The 25,598-nt window shown below is 42.8% G+C and overlaps 1 protein-coding gene across 1 annotated transcript in view; it reads left to right on the forward strand.

The window, feature by feature from the left end:
- Positions 1-979: 979 nt before the first annotated feature.
- The window catches only part of KIAA1671, a gene marked incomplete at its 5' end in the record, with an annotated part of 47,140 nt that continues 22,521 nt past the window's right edge, over positions 980-25,598 (forward strand). The window contains 4 exons of the mRNA XM_080355091.1: positions 980-2,586; positions 3,417-3,510; positions 5,320-8,517; positions 9,181-9,294. Coding sequence (XP_080211217.1) covers positions 980-2,586; positions 3,417-3,510; positions 5,320-8,517; positions 9,181-9,294 — 5,013 coding nt within the window. The remainder of the gene's footprint in view (positions 2,587-3,416; positions 3,511-5,319; positions 8,518-9,180; positions 9,295-25,598) is intronic.

Consider the following 25,598-nt stretch of genomic DNA (forward strand, 5'->3'; position numbering starts at 1 on the left):
AGTCAGATTTGGGCTGTTGTGCAGAGCAAGTTATTTACCCCTCACCTTTCAGTTACACCTCTCAGGCCTTAGGTGGTAATTTCTTGTTGATTCTTTATTAAGTGTCTGAAGAATAAACGTTCTTTTGCTTTATACAGTGAAAACAGAAATACTTCAGAATGGGAGCCAGCTTTTTTCCTTTTCCTGCTCAGGATATTTGTCTCTTATGGGTAGATCTGGGTATGTGCTGTACTTGAACCTGAGTTCTTGGTGGTTATTTGCAGGAAGGCGCTGATCAGTGTTGATGAAGTGATCGTTTTCCTCTGGTCTTAATGTGATCGTGTCAACCAAGACCTTGTTTTCACTATGAGAAGAAAATCAGGTTGTATGGATTGGCTGCAGCAGAAAAGGCAAATTACGGTAAGTGGTAGCAAAGCCTTTGGAGATTTGTAGGATATGCATTTATTTCCATTGTTTAACCATAGGCCTTAGCTAATTGATAACAAATAACACGTTCTATCACACTAATCTCAATATTTTTGTTAGTTTAAAAGTACATAATGCAGCTGGCCAGCTGTTTATGTTGTAAAAAGGAGTTGGTGTTTGTATGTCAACAGGAAGATGTTTGCTTCAAAAAATGAGTTAATTTGTTTAAGTATCTCAGCCCTTGGCTAATGGGAGCTCAGTGCTGTGCAGATGCTCTCATAGGTTTTGTGATGTGTTCTTTGGTTCTTAGGCCTAATCAATGAATAATGATGTTTCTTGCAGGTTTTTTTAGAGGAGAAGGAACAGTATGTCTTTCATTATGTGATACATTCTGTAAACAGCATATCTGAAAGGCACCTTAATCTGGGTTTAGCTACCTTATGAATTTCAATTAGAATGATGTTATTTGATGTTCTTGCTGACTCTGCATGAATATTTGCATTTTCTTTCTTTTCCTGCAGATTCTTCTTCCTTGCTGGATTTTTTCAATTCTGTTGAATGTGTAATTCCAACTATGGCAACAAGAGTGGAAATAAATTCTACTTTGGCGTCTTTGACAACAGTACCTGACTTAAATGAAATCAGAAAAGAGGATAAACCGCAGCGTATGTATGTAAGTGTGCTTTCAGATGCAAGTAACAAGACAAAGGAGCCTCCAGCATCACTAAGTCTGGAAGAGAAGAACCAGTTTGGGAGCGCCCTGAGATCCGCCACGATGCCGTCACTGGGGTCAAGGCCAAGACTTTTCCCAAAGCCTTTTTCTAAAGAGAAATCTTCAGATACTTTTGCAAACGTAAAACCACCTATTCCAGCTTTCCGATCAAGCAGCCTTATTAGAAAGGCCGCTGAGGAAACGTCATCCGTTAAGGTGTCGAGTGGAAACGTTCCTCCGTTAGTAGATCAGAAAGCAATTGGAAATGAAAACAAGGCTGGCGGTGAAGTAGTCGCAAACATGACTTTCTACACTGGTCCCAGTGCAAATACTGTCATTCTTTTTGAGACAGCGGGCACAGAGCAATCAAAGGTAAGCCCGGCCCAAGAAAAAAGGGCTGCTGATGAGCGCAGGGTGTTCAGTACTGTGCAAACAAAAGAGCTTCAGTGCAGCGCGAAGCTGGAGAAACCATCTCAGCCATCAGAGACATCCAGGAACCCTGAAGCGTCTCTTCACAGGCAGATATCGCTGTCCTCCAGCCTTAGACCAGTCTCTTGGAACTCCCTCAAAAGTGGGGAAAAAAAAGATGCTTATGAGGGTCATCCAGGGGAGAAAAACAATGGTGATGCAAATAAAATCAACAGTAAAGTTGATTTCTCTACTGATGTGCAGCAAAGGCCAAAACCTAGACCAGTATCTGCTGTTTTTCTGGAATCATTACGAGATCAAAAGCATCGGACTGCGGAAGCTTCCGAGGAAAAATCTCCTACAGAGAAATCCTGGGTTAGAAAACCAAGACCTTTGTCCATGGACCTGACAGCCAAGTTTGAACATAAAGATCTTTCTCCTTGCAAGAACACTTGTTCATCTCACGAAAGCAAAGAGAACGTATCGATAGCTTCATTTACTGACGTGGGCTGTCATGATCAGTCTGAAATGGAGCCAAAAACTGAAGAAACTGAATTTAATAAAGGCAGTTCTTTTAAAACAAATCTGAAGTGCAGTAGTCAGGACACTGGCATCCTAAATAATGGAAAATATGTATGGGAAACGAAGCTTAAATCTAAAAGTGAACAAATTGAGACAAAATCAGAAATAATGATTAACTTGCACAGGTCTGAAAGAAGCCATGAAACCACTAGTGAAAGCAGAACTAATAAGGAGGGGAAAAGACCAGATCAAAAGGAAACATGTATGTTTCTAGGCTGTGAAAGCCCTGCGGCTTCCTCGGAAAAAGAGAACAATATCATAAGAGGTAGTGTTAAGAAACACATTAGTTTGTTTACTTTGGAAAATGCTGGTACCTTAGTGGACACAGAGCTGCTCCCGTCAACTGCTGAGAAGGAAAACAGATGTGGGAACATCCAGCAGAGAATCAAAGAACTGACAACAGAAAATACCGATGTCAAGCCAGGAAATCTACGCCGGTCACTTCAATCACGACCACTTTCTGCAGACTTAACAAAGATGTAGGTTGCAGAGACGTTCTATTTAATCCTCTTAACTTCGTCTCATTCAGTAAAACTTGTTCTTTTAGTACAGTGAGATAACTAAATGCTTTGGTTCTACTAGATGTAGTTATTTTTTATGCTATTGTTCTTGAGTCTCCCACATTTTCCTACTCCACAAAAAAGAAAATGTAATGACATATACCCTGCCAACAGCCGAAAAACAATGCTGTTAATATTGTGACCTTTGCATGTTAGTGTAACTGTATATCCTCAAAATTTCATGTATTTTGAAATCTTGAGGTGAGCATTGTATACTGCAAGCTTATATATTTGTGCAAAAGCAAAAGAGCGGTTACCATGTCTTTGACAGCGGTATAGAATATCAGGTTTTTGGCCAGACAGGAATCTCATTTCGCTGTCAAAGTCTAAATATTGGTGATGTCTGTACTGCCCGTCTGCCTAAGTGAGCAGTGTTGGTGAAGCAATAGGAGATCTGCAGATTTTTACATATCAAAACCACAAAAAAAACTAAACAACAAAACAGTAGAGAGAGATTTGGCCCAAGATCAAATTTATTCTCTCAGTACAAAGTTGGGTAATTAATTATTCAAAATCATAAAAACTGTTCTGTGACATGAGCTGCATCACTAACTGTATTTGAGGAAACAAGAAGCCTTTGGTCTAGATGCAATTAAACCACCAAATACAGTTAGTTACAGCGTGAAATAGCGATGTTTCTCCTTTAAGAAATATAATTGATGGAGTAATTTGTACCAGCTTGCATTGGTAGGAAGTGTTACCCCCTAAGTAACTGGACTAAAAGAAGTAACAGAAATCTTTTGTCTTAGGTTTTCAAGTCTGACATCAAACAGTGAAGCAAACCCTGAGAAACCTCCTGAAACTGGAAACGACCCTGTCAATGAGATGCAAGAAAATCCAAAGGTAAGCAAATCAGGCGCTGTGCTCTGCAGTGAGGTCTGCAGGTAGAAGGCAGAGAACGTCCTGTGTCCGGCCTGTCTGCCTCAATTAATGACTTTAAAATGGATATTGAGAGTATTAAGAATGACAATGCTAATAGGTTTACTTGTGGAAGTCTATCTTTAGGACGTGCTGGTGAAGTATGGGGGTATCATGTCTGCTGAGTTTTTAAAAGGTTAAATACACATCGTGCTGAACGCATGCAGTGTTATGGAGTGTGAAGTATTTAATGTACTATTTTAAAGGGACTTTAAATGCCTGAAAACCCATAGTGAATCAACTGTGGCTGTTGTGGTTTTGTGCCGGATTATCCTTTATTTTCTCTAAGCGTTGCATTGGTGCATTTCCTCATCCAAGTCACAACTCATTGAATACATGCTGTACGTTTCTTCTAAATAACGTTTAAACTTGGAAGTTTTGACACAGAGTTATTACCCAGAAAGTTCTGATTTGCCGTAAAAGCTGTTAGATTGTCTCTGTTTCTAAGCAACACCTTGGTGTTGCAAAACATAACTTCTATGCTGATACTTTTTAGTATTCAAGATTTAATGTAGTTTTAAGGGTATTTCTTGTGAGTTCTCATGGCTCTGCTTTTTTTCTGTCCAGATTTAAGATCGAAATATATGATAAGGAAACTAACAGCTAAATACAAAGTTTCTGTAGTTTAATTTCATTTCAAAGAAGATAAATTTGTTTTAAAAATAAAATCTTTCATTAGTGGAAGTACTGTTTTCAGAATCTGACAGTAAAGTAGGATTTAAATTCCTTTGCTGTGCCTAGAAGAACAGAGATCAGATTTAGAAATCTTTAGTGTTAATTTTCTGACTTTCTGCGGCTTTTTAACGAGAATCTGAAGTCAATTCCAAGTTTCAAATTTCAAAACTTGAAGATGAAACTCTTGTAGGTCTGTGGAGTATTCTTTGATTTTGTTTATTTGCATGCTGGGCTTTTTCATGGAATGTTATGAAAAATAACAGCTTTCAGGATGCTCATTTTATTTCCTGCAAGTAGATAATAGTAAAGAATTCGCAGTAAATATTAATGCGTGTTTTCTCTTTTTGCTTTAACATTCCTCTTAGCTGAGCAACTCCAGCTGTGCTGTTTACTCAGATCTTTGAGTCCTTTGCAGTTACTGACCATGTAACAGTTCAGTTAGTGACCAGCTATGCTTGAAAAGGCAGTTTTGACAACGTACAGTACATTGGGTGTTTCCCAGGAGTCCTGATTTCCTCTGAAGGCGCCTCCATCCCTGTGCTGCTCTTTCCAAGCTCTGCTTTTGAACTTGAATTTCTGTAGGGCTTGCAAAATAAACGTTCACAAATGTTTCTGTGGTAGCTGGGGTCACAAACCTTCTGAAGTTTCGTACTATTTTTGCGTGCGTTGCCTTCTCTGGAGTATAATGTGGCTATAAATTCACTGCATATTAAAATGTCTTGTGAAATCTGAGCTCAGGAGCTCACAGAATCGTATGTATCAACACTTCATGCATATTTTCCTGCCTTTTATTAAGGGTAAAATTCAAGCTATGAAATAATTCTGTTTTAACCCAGATTCAGGAGCTGGCAGTACACATTTCCTTATATTACTATTGTCTGGGGGGGTTTGTGTTCAGGGAACAGGGGTGTGTTTAACTTGTGTGGGCTGCGTTGCACAGAGTAGGTACAGAGTAGGAACAGAGTAGGTACACAGAGCAGGTACAAGTAAGTTTTTAGATAAGCTTTGTTACACATCTTTTACATAAACTATCTTGACTGTTGGATTTTCTTCTTCCAGAGTAAGGACATGAAGCTTGCAGATGGCACAGACCTCACTGAAGCGCCCGCTACTGGGAACCCTTGGAAACCCCGACAGGTTTTAAAAATAACAAATAAACCTGATCAGCTAGAGAGAAAAGGAAGCTTCCTTGGAGATGATCAGCGTTTTCCTCAGCAAGGTGAAAATACTGTCTCGTTCACAAGCAACTTGGAAAAGAAATTAAAACCGACCACGCTTTTGGAGAAGACCTACATTAAAACTGTGCGAGCCACCATGTTCGACCATAACGTTCAGAGACATAACGTTGCTGCCGATCGTCCTGGAACTGATGCTGCACTGAGAGCGAATAACGAGCTCGAGGCCAAGCGCGATGTGGTGACGCTGGGGCACAACAGACGGTCGTGGATGGGAGGAGTGGAGGACATCACTGGTATGAAAAAGGAGTATCAGAAACAACCTGATTTATCGAAACATACAGCAGATGCAGACAAAAGCGAAAAACCAGCTTGTTCAAGTGAAGACAAGAAAACTACTCCAGGAATTCTCTTAGAAAAATCTTTGGTTGAGAAGAGTGAAAAACCCACTCCTAAAAACACAGAAGACTCTCTAATGTACCAAAGAATAGAGCCGAGATATGAAATCTTTCAGACGTGTGGTGAAAGAGCTCTTAGTGAAGCCATTACGATGGCTCCCGAGAAAAAGGCCATGACACTCAGAACTAGAAAATCCTCTGTGAAAGAGAATAAAAACGATGAGGATGTTTTACATGCTGGTCAGTCACTGAGGACAAATAGTAAAACTCTCTACTTGAAAGAAGTTAATGTTATTTCAGAAGCTAGAGATGCAAAAGGTTTTACGAGCAAGTCTGCATTGAGAGAGCGTACTGATTTTTCCTCCAGTGAATGCACTTTACCTGAGCAGAAAACAGATCCCGAGAAAACTGAAACTGATCCAGTATTCATAGCTGAGAAAATACCTTATTCTACAAACAGCAGTAAATATTTGGCAATGAATGAAACAGTAAACAAACTGCATTCTGAAATTAAGAATAAGAGCGAAGTCTCTTCCATGGATAGAACAGAGAGGTCTGATGTGATTAAAGGCTCTTCTGAGAAAAGGAGTTTTCGAGCAGGTGGGACAGACAGCCATGAATTCAGAACCAACTTTGAACATGAAGTTAGTTCAACAAGTATAAATAAACATGGGGTCCAGTCATCTTCAGTGCTTTCAAGCGGGCAATTCTCTAAGTCTTCCAGTAGCCAACATCCTGATACGAAAGTACGAACCATGAAGGAGGAATCGAGGGCATTCGGTTTAAGGAAAAGTCTAGACTTAAATCGTAAAGATCAAGACTTCAGCTTAGATAGTACAGCTCATGAAAACAGCGAAAAAATCAGAATAATAGATCCGGAAGAAAAGGTCAGGAGAACCAGAAGTAGCGTTTCTGACTTGAAGATTTCGGAAAGGTGGCGGCGGAGGACGTTGCCTCAGGATTCTGTCAAGATGGAAGAAGTCGTCTGGCTCACTCCTGAGCACATCAAGAGGCTGAGTCGCACGGATTCATTGCAGTTGGATGAAGGTTCAAATAAAAAACGAAGCAAAAAAAGCGAAGAAGGGCTGGAAGGGAACGAAGCGAATCAAACTGGCCTTGGCAGTCCTGACGATTGCTTGAAAAATCCGAGTTCTGCCTTGGAGCCAAAGGCAACTTATTTTGCGGTGACTTATCAGATTCCTGGTAACAAGAAAGAGAAGAGTTCTGTTAGTGCTCCCAGCACAAGTGAAACTAATTCAATTTCTAGGTCAAGTGAGGGAGCAACAGTTAATCTGGACCCTGTTTTTCCTGGAAGGTCTAAACCTTTATTGCAGCAGCCAAATAAAAATACAACAAGTACAAACAGTAGAGAAGAATCCCGGGAAGTGCATGTTAACAGGGATTGGGTCAAAGAAGACGACAAAGATGATATTTTTTCCAAAACCACTGCAGTTGGTAATTGTCGTGTATCTAGAAAAGATAGCCAACAGTATCATGAAAGAGGTCTGGATCATTCTAAAGAGAAAATTATAGATGTTGATTCTTTCCTGTTAAAACAGGATCTGGAAAATACAGCTCCAATTGATCTCAAAAGTAGCAGAAGAAAAGTCTCCTCTTACCATGAACCCAAATCCCCCCTGCATTTCACACAGTCAGGTAAGGACAGTGAACTAGTGCCCCAGAAAAACTGTGAAAATAATTATGATTCCTCTGGAAGGAAGGCTGAGGATGGCTACAGATCCCACATTCTCGATATTGATGCGCTTATGGCAGAATATAAAGAGGAATCGGTGAAGGCCAGTAACGTTCAAGATAAGTTGTCTGAAGATCACGGTTTATTTAGTAGGGAGAAAACAAAGAACAAAAGAAACGTGTTGGATAGGACGACTTCTTCCTATAGCTGGAAAGAGCGGAAGGGATCAGATGATGGTTCTGTTAATTGCAAACCAGGTGACGGTGTGGAAGAGTACCACAGGCCAGAGAAATTAATGCTGAATGAAAAGAGCAAAGAGAAACTGGAAGCCTGTGGCACTGAAATCGATAAACAGAAGGCTAAAGACAGAAAGTTCAGCCCTCCCCATTGGGGAAATCCCAGTAGCTTCTTTTCGGATAAATTTGTAAGTTCACCTGTGGATTTCACTAGAAAGAAAACTTTTATCGTTGATGAAGATGAAGAAGTGAACTTAACTTCCAGGAGCCGGAGTTCAAAATTTGTGGTTGACAAGGTACAGCCTGTACATGCAGTTAGTACAGACCAAAAGCTGGAAGTGAATTTTGCTTCCAGGTTGTCCATGAAGACAGATGATGGGCTGTTACAGAAGAAGCCGGTGACAAAAGAACCGTTCTTGGAGGTGTCTCGAGAAAGCGATTGGAGCAAAGATGTTGTGAGGAGCTTGGTAACGAGGAGCAAGGACCACGCAAGTAAGAACGACTCTTCCAGTGCGAAGAGTAAAACCGATTGGAAGAGCTCTACGTCGGTTTTAGGAAGCGCACCCCCGGATTTGAGACGATCCTATTCGGAGAAGATCCGCCAAGGAAAAGACAACGTCCCGCTGGTGCCGGAGGGCTGGGGGAGGAAGGAGCCGTCCCGGGGCCGGCAGAGCTTCCCGCTGCAGAGCGCCGACGGGGGCTGGAGACACAAGGTGTCCTCTCACTCGGAATCCTTCTTCTATGAGGATAACAAGGTATTGCCAAGTGGCATCTCAGTGTTTCCTGTAACTAAAATTCAAAGTGAGGAGGAGCTTTTGTGACGTGTTAGCTGGGACTTTGCCGCAAGGGAGCAGACATGTACTTTTCAATACGGTTCATTTCCTTTTGGGTTTCATTTTCTTGAGGAATTTGTATTGCACTAGATGACTGGATTTTTGTTTCAATTGTATAAATATTTATTGATGTTTCCATAGAGAGCTTGAAAAAGCTTTAAAACGTGCATATTATTTTATTAACGCCATGAACCTAGGATGTAAAACTGTAAACTCTGCAATTTTGTAACTGTCTGGGAAGAAGTAGTTTGTGTTTATTTTATAAGTTGTCAACACTCTTTTTTTTTTTTTTTTTGAGTTGTTTTCCTCAATTAAGCAAATTATTTTTTACTGGGTGAGTGGCCCTTATTTGCATGTGAAACTTCACTGCTGCTTTTGACTTTGAAATGCAAGTGATTCCCTTCACATAGTGATGGGTTAATGTCTTAATGCGTAGCCAGTCCAGTGTTGGTTGTTATAACTTTTTTTGCTTTCATTTTGCGTGTTCAGCTTTGAACTTCCCCTCTATTTTTCCTAAAGGGCATTTTATATACGTATATATGTGTATACATGTATATGTAACAACATATAACTTTATTTTAACAGGTTTCTAGGAAAGAGTGGACCAAGCAGAGTTCAGACAGAACAGACTTCTCCTCGGTTTCTGCTCCGAGAAGCCCCCACAGCTTTTATCAGGACAGGAGGGCAGAGAAGGGGCCGGTATGTTATTTCGGAGGAGGTTCTTGGGCTGGGGCAGAGATAAGGGAGGTGCCCCGGCTCGCTCCACTCTGCGCTGTTTTCCTTATTGCAAATAGCTGTGAAAGAAAGTGTGTGTTCCCGAGCAGGAGGAGCAGCTGTACTTTCTCTGCAGTGTAACTGGCAGAGAACGCTGCTCCCTGGGATCCCACCGTGCTGGTGTGTGCAGGCACAAAGCATTAACCATGCAGAGAATTTCCAACCTGGACTCTTAGGATGGGTCTAGGTCATTATGCTTTGCGTTCATTTCGCAGCTTAGATAATGAAAACAGGTTAGATCCCAGAAAATATTTTCTGGAGGACTGTGCAACCATGTCATAGCCTGAAAAATGACAGATTTCCTTTCTGTAGGCAGCACACAGTGAAGAACAACAGCTGACTTTTCAGGTAGTCTCATTTGTCACTCAGATGCTTACTTAGGGGGTAAATTCCCACTTAAATATGTTGGGTGAGATCCTTCTAAGTTGCAGAAGGATTTCCTGACTTTAGCCCACAAATAAATTTTATGTTGGGAGGTGGCAGCCTATATCCAGATATTGTTCTGAATTATGAGGCAAAGATCTGGATCTTCCAAAAGTTACATGATAAATGAAATATCAAAATTTTCTGCTTTGAAAACCATACCAACAGCACAGAGCTCTGCAATTTTAAGAGAGATGTTGCTGCTGCCAATTAAATCCTCCTGACTGGAAGGACTTGTTTTGAATGACTGTAATTGCTGTGCTTTTTAACCTTGTGCACGGAAACAGATTCAATACACTGGAATAACGCTGTAGTCACTTCAGCACAAATATGTGTAATTCTGCACATCTTTGCAGTTTTTAAAAATCTGGATGTCCCGCATATCTTCAGAATTCTTCTGCTTGTACGGAAAGGGGGTGACTGAACCACAGGGACTGTCCCAAGGTCACATCTCCTCTGTTCTCCGAGTCTGCCAGCACACTCGTGTGGTGACCGAATGTATTGCCCTCTGCAGAGATCCTGCTTTCCTCACGACTCGAACTGCTATTTACAGCCCTTTAAAAGGGAATAGGCAGAAAAGGTACATAAGGAAAACAACTGAATTCTTCTAGTAAAGAAAAAACCCCAAACCTAGGAGGGTTTTGTAAACAAAATAGGAGCTTTCTAATAGGAGCTTTGGAAGCAGGCTTGTATGGTTCCAATTCTACTCTTAAAACTTTGTGGAAGGTGACTGAGGGCTGATAGCCCCTTGTCTTTCCCATTCTTAGCGTGGACTTCAGATTGAATGTTCATTTTAGTGGGGATTTGGATTATTTACAGAACTGGCAGTTATCATTCAATCCTTAACAGGTGTGATGTGCCATCAGATTACAGTGCAAATGCATAAAGATGTCGTTGGCAAAGTGGCAGGTTGCTCAGAATAAACCTTTGGCTTCATCTGGTGTGTCCTGGGATGGGGACGGAAGGCTCTCAGCCCCGCTGGAAGAGAAAGCTCTCGTGTCCAGCATCTGTGGGGATTCAGCAGGATCCCAGTGCTTTACTCCTCTGTGGGATTGCAAAGCCTCATCGTGGTGCCTCTGCTACTCTCTAGAGCCACGGCAGCAAAACGCGCAGCCTGGCCCCAATGCGTGTACATTGCGAGTGAGCAGGTGCAGAGAAATGATTTCTATAGGTGTTCGGGAGCTGTAAAACTCACCATATTTTCGTGCTTTCCAAAGCCCCATGTGAATATTGCAGAAGATTAGGTAAAACTGAACCATCTCCTCTAGCACCAAGGTTAATACCTTTGTTTTCATTTGGAGAAAATACAGACTTTTGCAGTTGTCGTGCTCATCATACGTTTCAATACTTCCCTCTGGTGGAGAGATGCGTTGTAGTTGGGTTTGAGGTTCTTGGAGGTTAGAATAAGTTTATGATTGTACATTTGTTGGTGTATTTTTAACAAGTGACTGTTATAAATATTGTTGCTAACTGTAGCTTAGTGCTTAAACATTCTATTCCAACATAAATTCCCCCCTTTTCACTTTGATAAGGCTTATTCTACTAAAGGAAGAAACTGTTTCCACCTAATAGGGAAGTAAGGCATAGAATATAATTTGTGTGAATAAATAATCCTGTGTTTGCATCTCTAGAGCTGAAAGTATCGAGAAGACAAAACTTTTCCCTGCCTGCTGGAAAATATTTACTTGTTCAAGAATCTAAATATTTTATGTTGTGCTTTAGCCCTGCCTGCATCGGGGTATGGATACAAATATAAAGTTGTTCTCCTTCTGTTTGCTCTGGAAAATGAGATTTTGTCTCCCAGAACTGGCTGCACATCTCGCAGACGCCAGCAGGTAGAGAACGTGTCTGCACCGCTTAGGGCCTTAAACTCTTGTAGGAGTCTGTTCCTTCAGACCTTAGATGGAGATTGAGGGACTGTTGTAAGTATCTTTATTTAAAGATGCTGTGTTTGTGTAGCCTGTGGTAAGACCTGGGGTTATTTCGCAGCCCGTGCTCCCCAGAAGTCCCAGTAACCGTGCGATGCTGCAGCGCTGGGTTTGCAGAGACGTGTTCAAGTGTTGTCTTTCCTAACTCGTAGTGATCCCATCACCGCTGACACAGGTCTTTAATTCTCTGACGTTCGGTCCCAAACCTCAGTTCCTGGTTACATCATCTGGATTGATAGGAGTCTTACAAATTAGGATCTGAGGAATGTATGATGTGGCTCAGCCCCCGATGGCAGCGAGGGCTCTTGCTCTGTGCAGCTGCAGGGATCGTGCCCTCCTGGAGAAGCAGGGCAGCTCCAACACAGCTATGGTTTATAACCAAAATTGCAGCTTTTGTAGCTAAAATGGAGCACTCTGCTACTAGAACTGGTGTGGGCATGTTTTTTAAAAGTTTATTTTATATTTAAGTGTGGTGTTTTTTTTCCTTTGAGGAAAATCTGGCATCCATATAGAGATGTGCCTGTTTGAGACTGATGTGTGGGTGGAGAACGATTTATTTAAGAAAATCATGAGCTGACTCTTAAAAATATTTTGGAAATGAACCGCAAGGGAGAGAAGATAAATATTTTATAAACACGTGCAGATGAATGTATGGTTTGGCTTGTCACTGGTCACCAGTTGTTTCCAGTTCTGCCCATGACAAGTCTCTCCCTTGCCCATTGTAAAGAAAGTGTTCTCGCCTCTGATATATATAAAAGCTCTAATATTGCAGCGTCAATCCTTCCCAGATGGAAACAGATGTACTAAAAAATCAACATGTGCAAATTGTTCTGTTGGCCTAAAAACTGAGTAAGCCTGGAAGAATATTAAACCAATTGGTCAGCTCTATAAGGTCTTATAGCTGGCGATTAGAAAAGCAGGGGGGTATTTTTCTTAAAGATCCACAACCAAAATTTCAAGCAAAGGAAACTGGAGTCCCTGGAAGCTGTTTTGTGTCACCTCCGTGTCGCCCTGAGCTGGGGGGGGGCAGGCAGAGTTCTCCCTGGATGGGCTTCTGTCGCTTACCTTTGCTTTTCCCATCAAAAAAAGGGACATAGATCAAAAAAAGTAGGAACGCATAGAAATGTTATGATTCTCACTTTTGCTTTTTCACAAAATACCTACATCGCTTCATCATTTCTTCTTTAGCTTTGCTTCCTATTTCTAAAAACAGCCCGGGGGAGGATGACCCAGTGTTGGTTAATAACTCGGTTTGCTCAGCCTTTCTTCCTTTTTTGGTAGTATTGGTCTGCTGGGAACATTCCTGTGGCATATAAAAAAGACACTTTGTGTCTATTTCTTCTTGTTCACAAAAGGCATTTTTATTTTAAAATCAGGAGCTGCTTTTTTTTGCCTTTTTTTTGCCTTTCTTGTACATTACCAAAAAACAAGGTCAGCCAGCAGCCCCACCAGCCGCCCCGGCCTTAAGAGTGTTTCATAACCCAGCGTGCAAAACCGAGTGGGTTTAGAAGCTTCTCTTTCCTTCCAGGTGAAGGGCTTTTTAGTGCGAAACCCAAAGCGCTATTATTAATTCTGGACGAACACGTTACGGATTACCGCGATGGGAGCAGCGAGATGCTAAATAACAAGTGGTTAAGTCACATGGTGCCCGAGCTCAGCTCCTGCTCATAAGTAGCCTCAGCATCTGTTAAAGGCACAGAGCTCAGCGCCGTGACGTGGGGCCGGATCAACCGACACCCTGCTTCATTATTCATGTTGATTTTAATTGCTCCGCTCTGCTTTTAACTCCGCCGGAGGCGGGGAAGAGTGGGGAGGCAAACTGGAGCGAAGATGGTTTAGCGTTCGCTTTGTGCTTTGGAAGATGGAGTATTATTACTGTCCACGTTTGCTGAAGTTTCTGCAATATTTGTGGGTAAGTGTACTCTGTAATGTAATCGTGCTTACTAAGCTGGATGTTTTTAACTGTTTTCAGAAATCCTGGAAGTGTTCATATGTGGTGGTGGCTTTACTTAGCAGTTTCTTTCTGAATAGTAACATTAAACTTGCCGTTTATTTTGGGTGAGAGAGGCTACTTTAATACTCACTTAAAATGAGGCGACTGCAGACTGCTTGAATGTACTTCAGAACACCCTCTTGGTGGTTGGAATTCCTGCTTTGTTTAGCAATAGGAGTTGGAGTTTTGCACACTGCATATTAGCAATATTTGTCCCCATTTGTTAAAGAGCTGCCCTGGCTCTGTCCCCTGCTGCCAGCCGCAGTCACAGCCCGTACCGATGGCTTTGGAAGTGTGTGCTTTTACAATTCCTTCCTTATTTTTCACTTGCCTGTGTTAATAGGTTTCGCGTGTCTGGGTGAGCGCTGCCTGCCCAAACAATCCTCGGGGCCCTCTCCGGTGAACAGCCCTTGGTAACAGGCTGCTTTACTGTGCCGGTCTGCCAGCTTTGCAGGGCTGCCTTTGCACAGTGTTTGCTATTTGTCTGATATTTTCACATTTAGAAAAGAAGAATTTGATTTTTAAAGCCTTTATGAATAGGTACTACATTCCTTTGAGCCTAATTACTTAATGTTTTAATTTTTTCTGTACTAATCAAATATCAAGTTTCGTTTGATGGTGGTATTGTCTGCATTAATCTTGCCATGTTTTCAGCTGTGAATTCAGCATGTAATCAGCACTGACACTTTAAACTGTTTAATGTTAGCTGTTTGCTAGTGCATTTTGAAGCGAGCAAGAAGTTGGCTTTCCTCGTGTAGAGTTTAATTTTCCAGTCCCTGCCCTGTGTGTGCTTTGCTCAGCAGTGAGAGGAGATTGCCAATTGTAATTTGGTTTTTGCAGCTGGGAGAGAAAAGAGTGCTTGAAGAACTGGGCATTTCCTTAAGAATCTTTTCCTTTTGGAGACTATAGTGTTGTAAAACATGGAAGTCTTTGGACATTTGTTTTTTATTTGCATAGCTTTTTGAGAGGCAAGCTTTCTTTAAATGGCATATTAAAGTGAGTGTGATTGATATATCAGACTTCAGAATGATGAGGGGGTGGATGTTCTTCATGCTTTGCTAATATGAGGAGTCTGAAAGAGAGCTCTCAATGCTTTTGCTTTCACATGTATCTGGTGATTTTTCCATAAGGTCAGGAGCAAAAACAAACCCCACAAACCAAACTTCTTGATCAGTCCAGATCACTGGGACAACACCTCATTGTGCAGTTTTAGTCTTTATAACACAACAGGTATATTTTCTGTGTGCATATGCTCTTTTGGAGGCCTTGAAGTATTTTGTGGGCATTTTCATTAGTGTACACTCTCCTGATACGTTGGAAGAAAATATTGGAAGGACAATTGTGATATTGATTATATTAAATATATGTCAAAAAAGAAATGTTAAGGGGAAGAGCACAGCGGTGTGTGGTGTCACTTGCTCTGATGGTGTCACAGCAGAAGGCTCTGAAGGAGATATTTATCAGTTCTCTGATTATAATCAGGAGTAACCAGAGATGGTGGGGTTAGTTGTCAAGCTTTGTGTTATTTAATCTATCTTGGGGAGCTAAGATGCTTTATTCATCAGGTAGATGTACCTGGAGAAGCTGTGCCTCTTAATTAAAAAAATATTATAATGAAAATCAATTTTTATAGCCACTATTTTGAGTTATTGATAGGTTGCATCTCTTCTGTCATGTATTTGTTTTACTCCTGCACAGCGGTGGAGTTGTTGGATGTGGGTGGACCCACCCAGTGCCTGCTGTCTGCTAATTGCTAGCTAATTCCTCTTCTGACCTTTGAATAGGACAGGTACTGTTGTGACGGGCAGGTTGCTGCATGAGGCTTTTCTGAGTCTTCAGATGGCTGTCTGAGAGCCCACAAGTTCCTGGCTGGAGTAATAACACAGTCTGGTTCTGATGGAGTTAGCTGATGTTTCTTTGATGGGGGGAAGAGCAGGACTCTTCATCACCACTCTGTGTTCTGTTCACCCTCAGTAAACTGTCTCTTCATACTACAAATGTTCTTGTTGGCAGAGATTTCTCAGAAACTTGTGGTTGTTGTGACGCCTGCCATGTATCGATCGTTTGATTCTGGCTGTTCAGACGTGCTGTGACACGTACCCTGTCTGGCACACAACTGAACTTCGCTGGTGACGGGGAAAAGGGTCCAGGCCTCCTCTGGGGTCTGTCTGCAGCCCCTGGGACAGGTCCTGCCCCATCCTGGTATTCCCAGGGCTGCTGATGGTGGGTGTTCCTTTTCCTGACGCTTTCAGGGCCATCCAGCTGGTGTCAGCACTGACTCCTCTTGCTGCCTTTTCCATCAACCGGGAATCCAAACTTAGCGAGTTGCTTTCAGTCCTGTGTTCCATTACAAACTGTGTTTGTTATTTGGACCCCTGCAGTCAGGCGCTCAGATAAGCACAAAGCAGAGCTGATTGCCAAATGCTTTGTGGTCGTCTGCAGTTCAGCTGAATTCAGAGACTGATTCATAGCTATCTGTGTTCTGCGTCATCGCTTCCTTCTCAGGTCCTCCACGTACCTTCCTCCTAGCTGCGGTCTTATCATCATCTTTAACTGGCTGGTGATTGTAATTATGTATTCAAATGCCAGTCTTTCCTTGACCATGCGCTATATTTATTATATTTGAGTATTTGAGGGGTTATATTTGAGTATTTTTAGGGCTACAAAGTTGCTGAAGGGTTTGGAGGGGAAGCCGTATGAGGAGCTGCTGAAGTCACTTGGTTTGCTCATCCTGGAGAGACCTCAAGCAAACCTCATCCTGGAGAAGAGGAGACTGAGAGGAGACCTCATATGGTTACAGCTTCCTCACAAGGGGAGGAGGAGGGGCAGGTGCCGAACTCTTCTCTTTAGTGACCAGTGACAGAACCCAAGGGAATGACAGAAGATGTGCCAGGTGAGGTTTAGGTTGGACATGAGGAAAAGGTTCTTCACCCAGAGGGTGCTGGACACTAGAACAGGTTCCCCAGGGAGGTGTCACAGCCCCAAGCCTGACAGTGTTCAAGAAGAGACTGGACAACACCCTCAGACACACGGTGTGACCTGTGGGGTTGTCACATGCAGGGAATGGAGTTGGACTCTCATCCTCATGGATCCCTTCCAACTCAGCACATTCTATGATTTTCCAGGGTATGTGGAGTATTCATCATCCCTTTCCAGCTGATGAGGAGCTTTGCTGCACTTGATACAAGACATCTTTAGGTCTGACTTGCGTAAGAAGCTCAGTGTTCTGTTGTCCAGCTGCTTGCATCAGTCATGCTGTTGAGCTGGTCACCACTGGGTGTGCAGCCACAGAAAGGAGGTTTCCTGTTCTTTTGCAATATCCGTTGTCCAATAACCAGCTTTTTTGGCTTGCTTGTGGCACAGCCACTAGTGGTGTGCTCTCAGTTCTGTTCCTGTCCTCAGCCACCTCAAAGTTGTGAACAATTCTTGCTCTGCCCTGGGGCTTTTCGTAATGATGTAATCTCTTTGATGTATCTGAGGTCACTGTAGGAGCACGTTGATAAACAATGACCAGTATCACAAGTAGGACGGGTAACATAAACCAGCTTGGGGAGCAGAGACCAGGCTTATTGCAGTGGGCACAGAGCTGGCAGGAGATAGGAGAGTTCTGGATCTGGTCCAGGATAGGTGATGAAGGAAAAGAACAGGAAGAGAAAAGAGCAGGTGCTGCAGCACTTGGGGCAGAGGAGGGTTGTGTCAGGACATGAACTGTGCTGGGTGCAATTTTTAGTAAATTGGCCAGGAATTGGCCACATTCAGAATAGTCCTGGCTGGTTTGATGTTAGAGAGCTGGCTCAGAGCGCCAGCTGGGCCTCCGGCTGGGACATTCATTAAACAATAGTTATAAAATCCAAAGAAAATTGAGGTATTTAAGTAAGACATAAGATCTAAAGTTTGTCTAGACAAGGTTTTAGTTGTTACCTTTTAAGAGCAGTTTTGATACCTCTTTATCAGGTGATTCCAAAGGAAGTGGCAGCTCGATAATAGCTGCGCTGCCATGGCGTGTCCCTGGACAGCGTGTTGTTGGTGATGGAAGGAAACCTCAACCATCGCTCCGCGTGCCTGGGGATGGTCATCCCGCACGTGCCCTGCCCAGGGCTTCCCTGGGGACAGCCTCTGCTCCATTCTCTTACCTCAGATGATGGGCAATCATATTTCAGGCATGCGTTTTTCCTCGCACCCAGGTCGTGTCTGACGTATGGCTGCTGTGCTGATTTCACCTGCTAAATCTTCTTTTCAAATAATCTGAGCAAATGAAGCCTTGTTGCAGGGAAAAATCTGTTCCTGAAGGCATTCTCCTGATTCCTGAATAGAAGAGGAATTCTAACTTTTGTGTTAAGTGAAAAGCAAGCAGACAAAACAAAGCTGGCGAGGAAGCGACGTCCTGTCAGGACACGAGGGAGTGCTGTTCAGCCATGGAGACGGAGTGCTGCCTGGGGCCACGGGCCAGAGCCCGCGCAGGGCAGCAGCGCGGATCCAACACAGTTCGCTATCGTTAGGTGTAGTATTAAGTTTAATTTACCGTCAAATACTTTTATAAAATAGTACATTCGAGGTGAACTCGGTGCAATAAGGTTTGCATTCAGTAAGAAATAACTGTTTGTAGACGTGGTAATTGTTTTTTATAGTGACTGTCTATCTGGGCTGTCCCTGCCTGTCTCCCCTTTACTTGGAGTCTGAAGTAGGGAGTGCACTCCTGCTACGAAGCTGAAGTGGGTTGTTAAGCCTCATTTCTACATACAAGGCAGAGGTAACTTCACTGCCTCCCTACCAACACTTGGATCTGAAGTTGTTCCGCCTCGGTTCCTGCTTTCCCAGGCTGTGTCCGTGTGGCTCGTGCTGGGGGGCAGCCAAGTTCCCACTATTGTTCCCATTCTCTCAGCAGCAGAGTTGTTCGTGCAGCTGGTGCGTGTTTACTGCACTGAAAGGAAACGGCGTTTCAGAGAGCAACTCGAGCCCGGTGAAAGTAGTTCTTTGTCGTGGACTTTCCTCAAGATGTGACAGGGCTTTGTACTGCAGTGCAAAATCTGCTCTTCAAAAGTAACTTCAGGTAAATCTTAAGCCTGAATGAAGCTTGGAAAGAATGTAGTATTTGGTTTAGTGATTCATAGTTGAAGCTAATAAATACCTGCTACATTAAGGAAGGCAGTATTGATTATTTGCTAACCACAGAACACACCTGGCAAGTTTGGATTGCTGGGGTTGGCTGAGGCTGGATTTACTTCTGGATTTGTTCCATAATTGAGCAGTATTTCACAGTCCAGCACTACGGCAAATCTAGTTGAGAACACAGAAGAAATTTCAGCAAATCAACCAACCTTTTTAGCTTCACAAACTCCCAGACCCAGCAGGAAATAATGCCATTAATCTAAAAAATGTAAACGAAGGCCACGCCTGTAAGAACGACCCTAATAAGCAACGTAAGATGCAGCGTCATGGGGGTATTGTTGGCTGTGTTGTGGTCCCCTCAGCACCCCGGTCACTGTGCACAGGAGGAGGAGGCAATAAGAGCAAGGAGTCTGAGCCATAATGGACCTGTGTATGCACACAGTGTTACCCTGCAATGGCAAATAAATGCTATTGCTTCTTTTCATAATAATGGCATGTTGCAAGATAAAATGGCTGAAGGACTTATTGTATCAACTTATACCTGATATTTGTTCTACCTGCCGCAATTGGGAAGTGACTGATGTAAATGAAAGACGCGTGGAATCGTGATTTGTACTGGAAGGAACCACCAGGTGCTCAGTGCTTCCCAGCTGCGCGTGGGAAGGTGCTTTAGCCCATTGTTAGGCAGTGTGTGATTATGCTGAGAACAGCTGAAATGATTTAAGATGCAGTTTTACTTTCTGGCTTCTCTTTGAAGAGGGAAATCCCTCGCACAAAAGAGCGTGTTCTTCCTTCAGAGGGCTCTCTGCATTCTCAAAGTCAGATCTGAACCTGCGGTAGCTGGAGATTACCCAGGTGCCCTCTGGGAGAAAGAGCAATAACACCAAACCAGCCAGCCGGTAATAAAAAACTCGGTGTTTTATCTCTTTGGGAAGGATGACAAAAATGCACTATTTAAGAAATTGTAAACTTGGCATTTGACTGATTTAAACGAGCAGTGTGCTTGGGCTAAATCCGACTTTCAGAGAACATGTTGTTCCTCAGTACAGCCTGCAGTCTGTCTGTCTGTCGCTCCTCAAAATGGGTCCGTGCGTGTTTGCTGTGCTGCCTGATGCTCGGGAACACACTGAAATGGACCCTGACTTTAGGTGTAGTGTTACCAAGCAACACCAAAACTTGTGAGATTTGAGGAAACGTTTTCTGACTAAGAAGGAAATAAACGTGAATGTCTCTTCGTATCGGATTGTCCTTTCTCATTTGCACGTAATCTGACTCACAGGAGCAAGAGATTTCCCAACTCCTCCTGTTGCCATTTGGAGCAGAAGTAGCATGTTCCCATGCTTGTTTTCTTGCATTTCATCACTCACCTTCTTTGCCCTGTGAGCAAAGTTTAGCAGTTGGGGTATTCCAGGCCACATTTTGCCCTCGGGAAGTCTCTATGGAAGATGTTTTGCTGTTACCTGTGTTTGACATGTGAGAGTCTGTTGGCTCGAGCGCTGTTCCCACGTTGGGTTTGATCTCAGCCCTGGGTGCGAGGAGATCCAGGGTGGTTGGGGTGCCGGGGGAGGCTCCTTCCTGAGCATCGGGGAAGGAAGAATCAAGTCGTATGTTGATTTTGTGCGTTCGATCAAAACAGCAGAACCGCTCCTGGGAACGCTTGGGCACGTTTGCAGGGAGCATGTGGTGCTCAGCCTGCTGTGTGTGTGTTTTCCTGCTCATGTTTTCATCTCGCTGTGCAAATAGCTTCCTTTTCTTGGGGATACGTCTCGTGTGTTGCTTGTTGACAGGAGATGGCTCCCTGGCTGTAAGGGAGCTCCTGGGTTTCCGTAGCATCGTTCTTAGGTGGGATGAAGCTGATGCTTTGGCTTATTGCTCAGCTTGGAGCCCGTTCGCTTGCAGTTTTCAGCCTGCATTGGAGGGAAAGTTTAGAACTTGTATCATCACGTTTATCAACAAAAAACTTTGTTCATGGTGGATTTTGTTTGTGTAAATGGAAAATACTGTAACTATTAATCTTTCGCTTGGCTTGATCCTTTTGACGTAAGTGAATGTAAAGAAAATATTTTTAGTACTTTGCAGAATATTTGTGCTGTAGGAATTTCCTGTTTCTGTTTGGTTTTTCAGTTTTTTCCTCCTTCATTGAGGTAGAAGGGAAGTGCCGAATGATTGTGTACATGGGCTTTCAAACAGCATGGTGTATTTTTAGCTTGTTCCCTCAGCTTTAAGGTTGATAGCTTTGTTTTATGCTGAAACAATTCAAGGTACAAAAACTATGCATGTTCAGGATGTTTAATGGGGCCTTTTTAAGTTCAGAAGAAACATAGTTTGGGGGACAAAAGAATGAACATTTTCCAAAAGACTGTTTTGACACTCTAGTTGTTGCAATTTTTACTGGCAGTTGTATTTAAACTTAAATTGTTAAAAAACTTAGATTAAAAGTTATATTTCACAATTACCTTTGCTTACAGATTTTACTCTTGGGATACTTACATGTCTGTATTACATTATGGTAAAAGTGTGCAGGATTTTGTACAGAGAAAAGGATGACTGACTTTCTGCTTTGATTACAAATGAAATGGGAAACAGCAGGGTTTTACTGATCCCATCGAGAATGACCATGGTATGGGAATGATAAAATTCTTTTGGCAGGTAGCAACAAGTATGTGGAGTGTTCAGTCATGAGAATGTATCAATGTGTTCTCTGTTATCACAAGTGTAGTTCTGTAAGGAAAACAAGGGGTTTTTTCTTATATGTTTTCTTTAATATTGATTAATTTGGAGGAAGTGCAGCTTTCAAGTGCATTTGGAACTTAATAACAGTCATCCTGTGCCTCAGCTTTCCCCTGTTCTTGCCTCTTCTGTTACCATATTTTTAATTTAAACCCATGAGAAATGTAACTACTGTATTTAAATGTGACTTCTCTTAACTGAGGAGGTTACAGGGCACAGACCTGTGTCTCCTGGGGTGGTGGGGAGGCTGACCCGGCCGGGGTGGGTGAGATGCACTCGCTATCTGACTTTTCTTTAGCAAACATTGCAAAACATTTCTCTGTGATAAAAAGCTTAATTTCACGTGTGCTAAAGCGCTGCTTGCGCGAGAGGGGAAAGGTGACATCCTGGCAAAAATTCGGATCTTCTCGTGTTGTTTGAAGCGTGTGGGTGTCTGTGTGTTTCAAATAAGTTTGCCAGACTGGGTCACTCTGTTTTTCTTAAAAGATTGAAGAAGAAAATTTGTTAAAAGTGGCCGTTCTTTGTGTATAAAAAATGGGTTGGAACGTTACACACGACAGTTTAATCAGCTGCACATGTAACACTGCAGGTTTTTGCTGTTTTTGCGGTGTTCCATTGGACAATTCTCATTGTGTGCTGGGGGGGAGGGTGTTTTATGTGTCAGGAGATGTGGTGAGATGCGAGTCCATGTTCAGACATAAGCTTCAACTTTAAAAAGTTACCACCAGGTTGGTATGAGACATTTGCCCCTTTAATGTTCCTGCCACTTTGTTGGGGTTATAGAGTGTCAAGGACTTCCCTCATACCTGCTTCGGAATCCTCTAATTCTCTTTAGAGCTGGCCTAAGTATATAGTCTAGAAACAGAATGTCAGTCTCTTCTGTGGTTGGTTGTGTATACAAAGGGAATACCTTTAATGTCAAGTTCTGTGCAAGTTGTATTAAATGCTGAATAAGCATAAATTCAAACTGTATACCTGAGCTTAATTTGCTTCTTTCAGTAGAAAATGAAAGTAGGAATAGAAAACAAATATTTAGTGTAAATATTGAGATACCCTGTGTTTCAGGTTACAAAAGAGATTTCGCTGTGTGTAGACACTGTACAAAGTCCTTGTGCTAAAACACTCTTTCCCCTCCTCTTTTTGTCTTTTGACTGTAGACTGCTTATGGTTGTTGTGGTGGCTGAAACAGTCTGAATGCATTGTATTTATTGTACCACCACCAAAAAACAACCAACCAACCACCACCACAACAACAAAACCAACACACAAAACAAACACCCCATCCCACAAAAACAAATAAAACAAACCCAAACCAGATAAAATCGCTAAGTCTTTTCATCTTTGACTGTGTTACGTTTCATGAGGAATCTTGGATTGGAGGGATGGGAAAGCCAGGAATGGCAAATGAGAAAAAGGATGGAGTGAGAAGTGACCTCAACAAGTGGCGCAGAGTCTGTATCACATCCATGAGTTTGTGCTGGTCTGTGTGATGCTGTGTACAAACCAGAGCGGGAGCAAGGTTTTTGTTGTCTTCGGTACCTGTGCAGTAGGGTTGGTTTTGTTTGGGCCTGTGTCATCAATCTGTTCCCGTACAGACAGCCTGGGTGCCTGTGCTGTGGGAGATGGGGCAGGTGGGAGGCTGAAGGATGCGGAGCCCGCTGCCCATCGCCATCTGGCTGAGAGAGCAGCTCTTTCTCCCCTTTTGGGACAGAGAGGTCCTTGGTTGGACCTTGGGATGTATTTCCATTTCCCCAGACGATGCACATCACAGCAATCTCCTGCACCAAGCACCTTGGTAGGGTTGGAAGCGATGCTGTGCTTGGAACTCTGTCAAGTACAATCCGCTGCAGGAGCCTGAACAGTTCCAGGCTTTTGTTCATGGACCTAAATGTAAGCCTTTTGTTTAACTCAAGCTCCATGTTGTGCTTTTTTTTTTTCTAGCTTAAATGAAAGATTGCGATGTGCTTTGAACAAAATTGAAATTAAAGACTTTGTGCAGTACGACTGTTCAATGAGCAGTTGTGACAGCTCACTGACAGTAACAGGGGAAGTGCCTTTAGTTCTGTGCATCTGACTTCTTGCCAGTGAAGTGAGATTTAACCTGGCAGACAAATTTACCCATGAATTTGATAATCTGATTGAAACTTGTACATTTTCCAGATTTCCCCAAATCCAAGTATTCTACAAAAGGTACCCAGGGGAATCTATCTTCTTTTGGTTGTGTAACAGCAAGTCATTCTGAAGAGAAAGGGCATGTGAGAACTGGCAAGTTCTTCTTTGAACATGACAATTCAGGGCAAAATAGACAATATGGGGGCAAAAATAAGGAGGATTTAAAAAACATAAGTTGTTGTGTGGTGTCTGAGGAGCGCAAGGGGTAATTGAGCCTGGAGCTATGTAGCTAAGCTCAGCGCAGTGCTACGTCTTTAAATAGTCCATAATGTCAAACACAACAGGTTAAATTAAGTTCTCTTACTAATGAGACAGAAAGAGAGTGGGTGTGGAATGCAGGGCTAGAACAGCCTTACAAGGACAGGATTTGCTCCTCTGTGTTTGCTGGGACTGAGCATAATTGAGATGGACAAACTAAAGAGGCCCGAGATGGAATTGAAGCTGTCGTGATGTTTGCAAGTACTTGATCATATTTGTTGGTACGTGGGATGATGACATGCAGAAAATACTTAAGAAGTGCATGAATTATTAATAATTGTAACTGAAGTGGGACGATGGGGTGTGAGACAGGTTCAGGAGAATGGGTTTCTGATGGAGGGTCTCACAGGGGAAAAGCAGAGACTTTGGTTTAGCAGTTAGTTTAGACTAATGTTGCCCATCCTTCTCTGTCACATCAGCTTTGCTGACAAAGGATCATTCAGGGATCCAACCAAGGTGAAAACTAATGCCCAATATCCCTTTGCCAGCTCTTCAGCTGGGTTCTTTTCCCCACTCTGTACATGATCGTGCTGATGGGAGGGATGAGGTGACAGGGGGACCTGAGGGTCTGCTGCTATGGGGTGTGTAATAGCACTGTGCTCCACACAGGCCTGGCTTTAATCTGACCTTCCAATCCTATATAGTCATTAGTATAATTACACGTGTTAGAGAACAGGTAAAGCTCAAAATGAGCTTTTGGAAAATATAATGTAACCATAGAATTTTGTTTCCTAGTGAATGAGGGCAAGAGCGAAGATTGGTGCGTCTTTGTGCAGGGTTGTGTTCTTGAATTGTATGTGGAATAGATGTTAATAATAAAAGTATCCAGCAACGCTTGAATAACGAGGTCCTGTGTGCTGCGGTGGTAATTAGTTAGCAGTGTGTGCTCTCTGTTTGCTGGAAGTGCAGGCCCCTCATGGATCTGGGGTGGCTGCAGTGTGAGATAATCACCAGTATTGTTCAAGGGCAGAAGATCATCTTGTGCTGTTCTTGTTCAGAACCAACCCCTTACACAAGCAGAACGGCTGCCGGCCTCAAGTGGCCGGGAGACAATTATAGAACATCTGTATGGTTTGAGCTATGTTCTGTAGGCTGATGGTTATAAAAAGGTACGTGGATTCACCAGAGAAGTAAATAGAGAGCCTGCGTGTAACCCACATGCTGTTATTTCATTAAAATATAGTTATGAGCTTTTGCCAGCTGGGGAGTTTGCGTGGAGTACTACAGAGCATCATATTCTATGGAGCCTTTATAAAAAAAGGCAGAGAAGAGGTTGGTGTGTGCACCCACAGGCAGGAGCTCTGCTCCGTGGGAGCTGCTTCTCTTCTATGGCTGGTGCAGCCCTTGGTCTATTGTGAAGGTGATCTATGTATCTTAAAATTATTTTTAACAGTGGCTGGTGTTTTTCATACAGATGAAATCTCCCTTGAATTGGAAAAGCCCCCAAACATGATTTGTTACTCAGTTTCTTCCAGCTTTTGAAAAGCCAGTCCTTTAGACTCCTCCAGTGTTCTTTAGCTTGGGTTGGCTGATGTCACAGGGTCCTCTGAGGTTTCGGTGGATTATTTTACTGACCAGAATAGAAGGGACAGAAGCGGTCTGTTTAGATGGGTTCA

This window comes from Nesoenas mayeri (assembly GCF_963082525.1).
Source record: "Nesoenas mayeri genome assembly, chromosome: 17".
NCBI classification, from domain to species: Eukaryota; Metazoa; Chordata; class Aves; order Columbiformes; family Columbidae; genus Nesoenas; species Nesoenas mayeri.